Source organism: Sarcophilus harrisii, chromosome 3, assembly GCF_902635505.1.
Source record: "Sarcophilus harrisii chromosome 3, mSarHar1.11, whole genome shotgun sequence".
NCBI lineage: Eukaryota > Metazoa > Chordata > Mammalia > Dasyuromorphia > Dasyuridae > Sarcophilus > Sarcophilus harrisii.
The window spans coordinates 343,059,208-343,071,208 of NC_045428.1; the positions used below are offsets into that span (position 1 = coordinate 343,059,208).

The 12,001-nt window shown below is 34.5% G+C and overlaps 1 protein-coding gene across 1 annotated transcript in view; it reads left to right on the top strand.

Moving 5' to 3' along the window:
• HNMT (histamine N-methyltransferase) overlaps positions 1-12,001 on the top strand; it is a 52,579-nt gene that overhangs the window by 25,452 nt on the left and 15,126 nt on the right. Inside the window, exons 3-5 of the mRNA XM_031960026.1 lie at positions 343-450; positions 1,742-1,872; positions 4,867-4,960. Of these exons, the coding sequence (XP_031815886.1) occupies positions 343-450; positions 1,742-1,872; positions 4,867-4,960 (333 nt within the window). The remainder of the gene's footprint in view (positions 1-342; positions 451-1,741; positions 1,873-4,866; positions 4,961-12,001) is intronic.

Here is a 12,001-nt window from a genome sequence, read left to right on the forward strand (position 1 = left end):
TTAAAAATATTATTCTAGTAAGGGATTCATAGTCTTTACCACACTACCAAGAGCCCTGGGACACACACCACAGGAATATCAGAGAATCCAGATTTATGAATGAAATTACAAGAATAAATTTCATTCAAATTGAGTGAGACTCTTGTGCTTTCATGCAGTTCTAAGTGTAAATGCCATATCATTGGAAACTCACTGAATAAAATCTTACATTGTAGTCCCTGGGATATAATTTGAGAACCAGTATCCTAGAGAGTAGTAGGAAGCAGGTTAATCAACTCAAATTATCCTTAGTATTTTTCTTTCTTGTCTTAAATTATCCTAATCTTCTTGTTTGTCTTCCAGGAGAAATTGACCTTCAAATAATCTTTCAAGTTCAAGCTCACTATCCAGATAGTCACATCAACAATGAAGTGGTTGAACCAAATGCTGAACAAATCATCAAATACAAAGGTGTAGTATTTTATCCAGTTAAAAACAAATAGAACTGGGCAAAAAACTAGAAAAATTTAAAGAGAGCAGGTTGTCGGAAAGATAATTTTCATTAGAGTGACCATTTGCAAACTTTTATTTTTAAATTTTCTCTTCTTTGGTTTCTCCTCCACCTGCTGTACCTCCCTTTACTCCTATCTCCCCCATCATTTCTCCCTAGGAATGTTGTTCTTTCTAGGAAGTAGGTCTATACCTTATTGATAATTTATGGTCTTATTATGTTGCCTGGGGGTACTGAGATGCTAGTTTGTCCATGGTCATACAGTAGAGACACCATTTGAAACTAGTTTTTCCTCGTTCTAGTTTTTTTTTTTTTTCCCTTCATATCTGCTATGTCATATTTCCTTTTATCCCCTTAATCATTTACAGTATGGCTTTTGTGATTGCTCTGCTCTAAGACTATAAGGAGAGAAGCCTAATTAAACCTGCTTTCTGGCGAGCTTAAGTCCCTGGAAAACTAAGCAATGGTTAGTAAAACCCCTAAGGGTTGTTTATTTACAAAAACCTCGAACTCTATTCCATTATTCCCTACCCTCAACTCTGAGTCATTTAATCTTATGTAATTGTATAATCTGAGATGTGTTCAACTGTGTGTCTTCTGAATCAAATAGATTGACTTTTTATTGATAAGATTTCCCAATTTGTTTTGCTTGACTAAGCATATTTGTTACAAAGAATTTGTTTTCCATCCCTCTGTCTCTGTCTTTCACTGTCTCTGTGTCTCTGTCTGTCTTTCTAAGTCTCTCTGTGTCTCTCTCTCTCTCTCTGTCTCTCTCTCTCTCTCTCTCTCTCTCTCTCTCTCTCTCTTCCAATAAGATAGAGAGACAGAGAGAAAAAAGACAATTGAAAATAAAAGGTGGTTGGTCCAGATGTGCAATATTGGATGTATTTTCAGATGAGGTGGTTTTACTTAATTGTTTTACTTCATTACAAGAAACTACTAAGGGAATAATACAAAAACAAAACAAAACTTGAAAAAAAGGAAAAGATTCATCCAAAAAAAGATCAATCTTCACCTGACCATGACTTCCATCATTGTTTTTTGCCATTGATTTCTTTGTGCCTTTAATTTAGTTTATTATTATTATTTAAATCAGATAAGATCAGTGGTCTTCAGGAGTTTTATGAAAAAGAAAAATGCTCTTTATACCTGTTGTGTATGTAACTTTGATTACATTAAAATTCTAAATGAAAGTGGATTTCACATTTGCAATTGAAATCAAGAGTGTGCTCCCTTCTCTCTGTATTTTAGAGCATGTAGCCACAGCATCAAACCTCAAGAATGTAAAGTTTGCTTGGCATCAGGAGACATCATCTGAATATCAAAATAGAATAACAGAGAAAAAAGAGCTTCAGAAATGGAACTTTATTCACATGATTCAGGTACAGATCTATTTATGATAATATGCTGTCAAATGGAAGATTTTTTTATCAGAAATATACATGAGGAACAAGGCATACTCCAGCCCTTAGAACAGTGAAATTCTTCTGAGACTTAATTTTACAAGTGACCTTAATCCATCCTAATTGAAGACAAAAATCTTGATGATTCTAAGCATTTTCCCTCAAGTTCAGTAGTTTTGTTATTATTATAACACTTTCCCACATGGAAGTTAAATTTGGAGATTTCTGTTTTCTTCAGTGATTGTTTCCCTTATGTCCCATAAGGGACATACTTGTTTGCTAAAAGTCTTTGCTAGATTTAAGGAATACTGTGAAGACTTCTTCAGGGGCATTTGTTTCAGCTGTTCTCATTACCTGGGTAATATGCCCATCTAGACTCTGCTCTTTTGACTCTCTGGTTTAGGATTTGAAGATTAAGAAAAATTAGTGAAAAAGGCTGTCCGATGGGTCACCAGGGAAAGGTCCAAGTGACCTCTGAGATAGAATAGCCTTCATGTTGGGTTATTGGATTGAACTGTATCTGCTTTGCTTCCTGTACTAATTTCACCTCATTATTTTACTGATTATCTAGTTGCACTGAATAGTTCAGAGGGCAGCAATTTAGGAGTTCTGAGAAGTAGCTGCCCCATGGTTCTTCCGCAATAGAGTTCATATATGTCTAGGCAGGATCCTTTCAGAGCAAATTAGCTGTTGGACAATGTTGGTACTGTCAGAATGATGGCAGTTAGTTAGTGCTCTCCCATTGATCAATACAAGATTATTCATGTTGAGTGGGCTGGCACATCTTTCCCAATAAGCAAGCACTTTACCTTGTGCTGGCCCTAAGCCAATTTAATGGAGAATTGGTCAATAATATCCAAAGCTGTCATATTTTCTGTGATTTAAAGAGACATTAAACACAAACAGTTGAGCTAGTGCAAAGGGCTTTATTTTGAAGCAGTGTTCCATGAAATGGAACCTGATTTTATTGTGTTGGTACCATTTTCTTTTAAGAATACTACAACTTTTAAAAGACAGAAAAAAGCATGGAGTAGGTACCTTATTCTTGGTTACTCTACCAATACCTGAGAAGTTACGTGGTGCAGAAATGAGAGTGTGACATTTGGAGTCAGGAAAACTTGGGTTCAGAAGATGAGATGTAGAATCACTGAAAGTAATTTAAATTCTCTTTGAATGGGATCCTATAATCCTCTGGGCTTAGAAGAGATTTGAAGGAGGGATATGTGAAGTTAGATGATTTAGTCTTTTTTTTTTTTTTTAACAAATAAGGAAGCTAAGGCTCACAAAGTTGAAATGTTTTGTCGATTTGTTTGACAGTGAGTGGCAAATTCTTAATTTGAACCCAGATTCTCTGACTCCAATTCAAATACTCTTTCTTCTTCTTCTTCTTCTTCTTCTTCTTCTTCTTCTTCTTCTTCTTCTTCTTCTTCTTCTTCCTCTTCCTCCTCCTTCTCCTCCTGTTCCTCCTCTTTGTCTCCTCTTCCTTCTTCTCTTCCTCTCCATCCTCCTCCTCCTCCTATTCATCTTATTCCTCCTTTTGTTTCTGTTGATACCAATACCATCCTTCTCTTTTCCCTACTCCTCCCCCTACCACTAGTAGTATTTCTATAATTCTTTAAAATTTGCAAGGTAATTTATTGCTTTGCAATTATTTTCTCATTTTATCCTTACAACAATCTTGGTTTATACATACTGTTATTATTTGCATTTTCCAGATGAAGAAACTGAGCTAGATGGAGTTATTTAACTGAAGGTTGGGGGATTGCCCAGGATCATGTGCTCATAGGTGTTCTGAAGTTGTTTCTGAACTCAGGTTTACTAACTGTAGATCCCCTCCTCCATCTACTGTGTCACCAAGCTATGTGTGAACCATAGTAACCCACTGCCTCAGTTTCCTCATCTGTCAAATGGAGATTATGGATGAGATGGCATATGCCCACAGTCCCAGCTGCTGAGAAAGCTAAAGTTGGTGGGTCGTTTGAATTCAGGAACACTAAACTACAGTGTGTTATCTCAGTATGATATCTGCACTAAGGCTAGAACCAGTATGGAGAGCCTCTAGTAGCAGAGGGTCAACAGATTATCTAAAAAGAGGAAAAGTAGTCTGGGTCAGAAAAAAATGGATCAGATCAGTTTCCATGTGGAATATCAGTTTTTGGTTATGCCTGTGGGTGGTCTCTATACTTCCAGCCTGACTGAGGTAGAAAGACCTAGCCAAGAGAAACAGGCAGACAGACACAGAGAGATAGAGAGAAAGAGAGAGACAGAGACAGAGAGAGAGACAGAGAGACCGAGAGAGAGAGAGAGAGACAGAGAAAGACAGAGACAGAGACAGAGACAGAGAGACCGAGAGAGAGAGAGAGAAGGAGGAAGAAGAGGAGGAGGAGGAGGAGGAGGAGGAAAAGAAAAGGAGGAGGAGGAGAAGAAGAAGAAAGGAGGACATAGAAGAAGAAGAAAAAAAGAGAGAGGGAAGGAGGGCAGGAGGGAGGGAAGGAGACAGAGACAGAGAAAGAAAGAAAAGAGACAGAGACAGAGACATAAAGAGAGAAATACAGAGACAGAGAGATCAAAAGAAAAGGAAAGAAACAAAGGCTGTGGGTCAGGCAGGGAGTGGTGGTGAGGGGGATAGAATAGTGAAATTCAAATGAGATAATGTATAAAACCACTATGTATATACTGCATACATAACATAAATGTCAATCATTATCGACTTTGCTAAAGGCACAAAAAGACTTTGGTGGCCTGGGAAGTTTTTGCCTCAAGTTGAATAGCTAGTGCTCCCTACCTTGAAAATTCCCTTTTAGTTCCCAGGCACATTCAGAATCTCACCTTTTGCTCTTTTGTTGAACAAAAACTACACACACCTTAGAAACCAAACTCTACAATGAACATTTTGTTCCAAAAAAAATGAAAAGACAAATTGTCGGTTGTTCTAATCTGATTGCTTTGTTTTCACATTTTTCCTATTTCTAGATGCTGTATTATGTAAAAGATATCCGAGCTACTCTGAAATTTTTCCACAGTCTCCTGGATACCAAGGGCAAAATTCTTATTATTCTTGTGTCAGGTAGGTTATTCTCATTCCAACCTGAATTTAAAAGTACAAATAGGTGAGTATGCATCTATATGTGTGGGAATGGCTTATATAATTTAACTTCATCCTAAATTGCATGAAAATGGCTTTTGCTAGACAGTCATTTGATCTTAAGGGAATTGGGAAGGCCATTCATGGCAGGTCTTAATTTGAGAGCTCTCTAGTGGGCTAAAAAACCCTGCATTTTCCATGTGGGACCAATTCAAATGCTTGGCTTTAGTTTGAGAACTCTTCACAAGAGCTGCTAAACAAACAAGGCAGACTGGAGTTATTTGACTATGTGTTCAGAAAACTGAAGCTATCATTTTTACGTGCTCCTTTAACTAAATCCAAGCACTGAATAGGTACTTAGAAGAGAGGAGAATGTGATGTAATGAAAAGACTATTGGACCTGAAGTAAGGAGAAACTTGGGTCAACACTCACTAAATAACACACATTTCCCACATATTTTGGGGGGAAATTATTTAAACACTCTGTGACTGCATTTCTTGATCTGATGAATGTGAAATTAAGATGTGGAATAATTCATATATAATATATATATATATATATATATATATATATATATATATATATATATATATATATATATATACATTTAGGGTTAGGGTTTTATATATATATATGAGATACAGCATGGTATTGTGGATAGAGAGTGCTCTTCAGAATTAGGAAGATCTGAACTCAGTTCCCACCTCTGACACATATAAGGATGACCTTAAACAAGACCCTTAACCTCTTGGTACTTTAGGCAACTCTCTAAACTCTCTTTTGAAAGGGCCGACTTTCATTAGTAAAAGGCATTTTCTCATCTTGTTCCTTGTGTTGCTGAAATCACAGGTCTCAGATTTGTACTTAGCCATAATAGATACAAGGAAATGCTTGCACAGAAATGTAGAAAAAGAACTTTTAAATCCTCCTTTGGGTATTTGTTTCCTAGTTTTTAAATATATACAGTTGGTTAAGTAAGTAGACAAGGTGCAAAAAAATAAGTGAACATGAAAAAATGCTTAGAATAGCAAGTATTGATTCTGCAAATCTCTTAGTAGATATATGTATATGTGTATATATTATATCCATGTATCTATGCATATACACATATATTTATGTGGCTGCATAAGTATAAAACTTTTAAATAAAAAGCCTCTGAAATGTTTTAAGTGCCAAGCGTGGGATTAACAGATTTTCAGTTTCTAGTGATGCAAAGTGCTCATCCTCCATTCATATTCTCTGTTAAGCCCCAGCATGATGAAAAGAGAGAGGACTCTGGATTGTCTAAGACCATGGCAACAGAATATAGTTCATGAATGGTATTGCTAAAGTGGAAATATGAGTCTAATGATATGACTACCATATCAACATCAGTCTATCTAAATTTTGTAGGCTTATCACTAAGTTGACAATAATATAAAGATTTTTTTTTTGGCAATAGTAACTCTTAAAGACCTTTTACTAAATTGTAGATAAGTTGAAATCTGGATCAATGAAAGGAATATTCACTATGATAAAAATTGATCCCCTTTAAGACTGAGGAGTAGAAAATAAAAAAGGAGAAAGAGAGAGAGAGAGACAGAGAAACCAAGAGAGACAGTGAGAGAGGAAGGAACTACATTCTTAAGGATAAAATAACATATAAAAGGTAGTTGGAAGGGGGTTTGGGAGAATAGTAAGGTGGTTAACAAGGAACTGGAAAACCACAAGGTAGAAAGGTAACTGATAATACTGAGCAAATAATGCAATCTAGAATTGTTTTACTGCTTGTATATAAATTTATTTGTGCATTTTACATACTATTCTGCAGCTTCTCTGAATATTGAGGGTTGAGGTAAAAGGAACTTGGAGAATATTTAGGAGAAAAATAGTAACTTTCATATACAATGGCAGTAGTCCTTGAGAATTTGGTTTTGCCGTCATGAGGGGAAACACCTGAACACACAATATTTTGTATTACTTCTTTCAGTGGGTGAAATTAGGTATATTGAGGGTGAAGAGCCTTTAATATTTTTGGTCTAACTCTATGATTTTATTTCTGTAGGGAATTCTCATCATTTCCTCTACCAATACAGACTATTATTAATGCTATTATTCTGTTATAGTGTTGTTGCCTAGGGGCACTGAAATAATAAATGACTTAACTAAGGTCACATAGCCAGAATTCATGATAGGTGAGACTTGAACCCAGGCCTTCTTGACTCTGAGGCCAGTTCTTTATCTATTACAGCATACTGCATCTCAAATTGTCTCAGCTATGAAAAATCAGCTTTATACTAAATTGAATTATTAAATAATTTTATTATAGTATTCCCAATTTTTAAGGACATTTTCCTTCTCATAAAATCATTACTCAGACAACTCTACGTATCATCTCTACCTTCTTAATTATATTTAATCCATCAATACTAATTAGTATTAAAATTAACTTGCATTTTTATAGGCTAGGCAACAGCAGGAAACTATCTATGAATGTATCTGTCAAGAAGAAGAAGCCAGGCCTAAATTCAAAATTTGGCAGAGAAAATTCATATGCAGATAGCAGAAAGTTGTCTTCACTAAGTGTTTTCATGAGCATAGCCCTCTTTAGGATATTTTATGAGAGAATGTAAAAAGAAAATATAGTAATAAAATTGTAAAGACAAGTTTGAAAGACTTAAGAACCATGACCAAAGTTATGAACAAGGACAAATCCAGGTGACCCATGATGTAGCAAGCATTCTATCTTCCTCTTGACAGAGAGATGATGGACTCTGCTCCAAGAAAATGTATTATTGAACAATGAAATAGTTTCCATTTAACTTAGAATCATATTAAAACCTAATTAATATGGAATTTTATTTTAATCATGTTAATTTTATATTTAATGAAAAAAGCCAAAATTCATATAAGCAAAAATATAAAAATAAATTAAATACATTGATCAAACAAGTGATATATGTGTGTATATATGTATATATACATATATATGTACTATATTCCTGATCCTGAGAATTAGTTTGCAGTCAGAAAGACCTGAGTTCAAATCTTACTCTGATACCCATCAGCTTTGTGACTCTGAACAAATCATGTCATATTCCAGTATTCCTAAATAAACTCTAAAACTATAAGGTGCAGTTAACATTTTTCTTTTAATATAAGCTCTCTCACCATAAGTTTTCCGCACCAATGAAAACACAAATCTAAACTAATTATAGGGGGATATCCAGGTAAAACAGATCATATAGCTGAGTTTCAGGGCCATTTTGATCAGTGATTCTATTAAATTCTAGACACTATGCTAGATACTGGCAATATAAAGACAAAAGTGAAATAAGCCTTGCCCTCAAAGACCTTACATTCTATTTGGGGAATACAACATATAAATATACAGGCACATACATAATAAATAATTGGTAATTTACGGGGTGGTAGTCACTAGCAGCTGTGAAGGTCAGAAAATGTTTCATGTGTAACATGACATTTATGCTGGTGAGAATGTAGTACATTTCAGGTATGGAAGAAAGTCAGTGCAAATAACAATTAGACTAGACTATAGTTTAATGTGAAGGTGGATAATATATGATAAAGTTGGAAAGGTGGGATGGTGGTAAAAGACTCTAAATTGCTGAGGAATTTATATTTTATCTTACAAGATGCTATTTAAAATATATTTAGTGGAGGTATGATATCAGGAGTCCTGTGCAAAAGGAAAATCAGTGGCAATTATGTAAAGAAAGAACTGAATTGTGAAGACACTTGAGACAGGAAGATCTGATAGGATTCTATTACAATAGGCCCAGAAGTATAAGTAGAGAGAAGAGATGGGTATGAGAGAAATTATAGAGGGAAAAATTAAAGGCAGCTAGGTGGTACAGTGGGATAGAAAGCTCTATGTGGAATTAGAAAAACCCAAATTCAAATTTGACCACAGGCATTTACTAGTTATGTGACCCTGGGAAAGTCACCTGGAAGAGACAATAATAGCAACTATCTCCTAGGGTTGTTGTGATGATAAAATGAAATGATATGCATAAAGTGCTTTGCAAACTATAAAGTCCTACATAAATATAAATTGTTATAACTTACATATATAGACTTGGTTCAGAAATACTATATGGAGTGAATAAGAATGAGATGAGGATAGACCATGTTCCTCCATATTCTAAAATTTTTCAGTTTCAGATCTTTATAGAAACCTTAAAGACAGTTTTTGTGTTCCGGTGTGGGACACTTTTCCCCATATTCACACGTGTTGCCACTAACCAGCTATGGCTACAATTTATTTATTTCTATGCACTATGTGGTACCTAACTCTTGTGGCTGATTATCAAGGAGATAATTATATACCAAAAGGAGAAGGTTCCTTATTTCCATCTGCCCCTTTTCTCAGAAGCTGTTCTAAGAGTCTCCTGTCTTTCAAAATGTATGTTTAGAGGAAATTGCTCTAAGATGTTGCTTCAGAAAATGCACTTATTGCAAAATAAGTCCTTTATCTATTCATTAAAAACCATTATAGATATTTTTATTCTTACTTTATAGTTATTCCCAGCTATATTCCCACCTCTAAAGCAATTGGGTAAAACCAGTGAATCCAGTGGCCAAGTATAGAAATGTTTACAGCTTTCTGTTTCCATAATCTCCCACTTTCATGCTAAGAGGAAGGAGATATTCTTCATTAGTTATTTTCTGGGACCAAGATGAATCAATGCAAGAACTTAAAGTTTGTCTTTCCTTTTAATGTTCTTCTCACCAAATATCAATCAATCAGAGAACTTTTTAAATCTAGCATGTCAGTCTCTAAGCTAACCCTGAGGATACCAGTTCAAATGTGAGACAATCTCTGAATATGAGGAAAATGCATTCTAATGAAATGACTAAGTCATTACTATAGTCATTATGCATCTTCTTACATCCTGTCAGTTCACATAAATATGAAATTTTCATACTCACCCTTTAAAAATAGAACAATAATACAAAAATAGAACAATAAAACTTACATTTATATGTTAGTACTTGTTCAGACATTTTGAAATAGTTTTTTTTTTTAAGAAACATAAGAAAGTCAGGTTATATCACTAATTAGAAATGCAACATGAATTTATAATCAAACATTTCAAAATATTGATACTCTTACTCTTTCTTTGAGCTTATAAAGCACATAGTTGTGGTCTAGCTTGATCATTCCAGAATCTAACAGTATGATTCTAAGCTAGGAAATTGCTAAATACCAGACTGCTTCCGCTACCTAAAATATACACCTGTCTCTTCACATCAGGATCTGCATGTTGCTTTGAAATATGCCCTGAAGTAGAGATCTGTAGTAAAACTTGTTATAACAACTCTGCAGAGAATAAGGTGTTCAATTAGTGCCCATTTTTACCAGATAATTGTGAACTTCATTCAAGATTGAATTTTCTTCACACTTATCTTGTATTTAAGAATATTTAATGTCTAAATTATATCTTCCACAATTCTATAGAAATCAAGAACTATAGGCAGAAAACATGTAATATGGTGGAAAGAACAATAGGTTGTAATCTAGGCTGTGCCATTAATTGTGACCCAAGGTTATCTGGGAAAGTCACTTTACCATTCCAGAGCTCCTTTTTTATTACTTGTCAAATGAAGTTCACATTAGATAATTTCTGAGTTCCCATGCAATGCTAATATTCAGTGACTAGACAAGAATTCAAAGTGACTAAAAAGAATTCCTCCATTCAATTCCAAGAAACCTCTAGTCACTGAGGGGCATGTTAGCAATATGCCTAAACTAGAAAATAGTGCTAAGATGCATGTAACAGGCCATGTAGCTTCACAGAATAGAATATCAAGAGACACATTGGATTCTGAACAATGCAAGGCAAAGGAGAGAATCTGGTTTTCACTGTAGCTCCTTTTTTAGGATATCATTTTCAGCTTTTCAGTCCCTTTGGATGTGAGATTCACTAATTTTACTATTTCCCTTCCTTAATGCTATTAGAAATGCATGAGGAAATCATGCATTTCACAAATCCTTTCCTTACTCTGTACCATATTTTCTAAAAAAAATATATATATATATATATAGCTAAAAATTAATTAATGTAAAAAATAATCTATATAATATAAATGAATGTTTTTTTTTAATATATGAAAATATGATTATGTAAGTTTCGGGCTAGCTCCCTGGAGGCCTCAGGGTCAGCCAGAGTCAGGATAAGCAGAAGTCCTTGGTTTTTAGGGGGAGAAGTGAAGGAGATGGACAAAATTTGCTAGGACTTTTGCCAAGGATCCTTCCTCTATTCTGGAGTCCAGAATCTCCACAAATCTCCACACTTTTCTCCTTCTCTTCCTGAGGCCAAGTGAAGTTCTCTCACCTCTCTCAGTCCACCCCCTAATCCTTACCTACAATTCTCTTAACCCCAAGCATTGAACTAGCATCAACTGTGAGAAGAGAAATTCCAAACATATGCTAATAGAGTTATTGTCCAACAGGTAATTAGCCATAAGTGCTGGGCTGTCTGATTCAAGCACACCTTTTAAGAGTTTCAGCCCTTTACATGATTAGATCAAATTTCTGTCAAATCTTCCTCTCTCAAGCATCAAAATTGTCCATATAAACCAGTGAATAATAATACTACTATTTATTATTAATTCATATAACAATTTTAAGGCATGTAAAAAATTAGAAAGACAACTTATTCTAGCACTTAAAATTTTGGAAAGCTATTAAAATCAGATTATAGATTAATAAAAAAATATAGTAGATGGCAAATGAAATAAATGTATAAAAAAAGATAAAGTAAAGAATGATTTAGCAAAAAAAAAAATTATAAAAGGTCACAGAAGAGAAGATGTGAGAAGGGAAAAGAAAGAAAATAATCTATGCTTTGAGTTCTTCTATCTCTTCATTGACTTCCTAGCATATATTTCATAAATATATATATATATATATATATATATATGTGTGTGTGTGTGTGTGTGTACATACACATACATGTATATACATGTACACATACATATTTAACATGTATTTATATATACACACATAATTCATATGT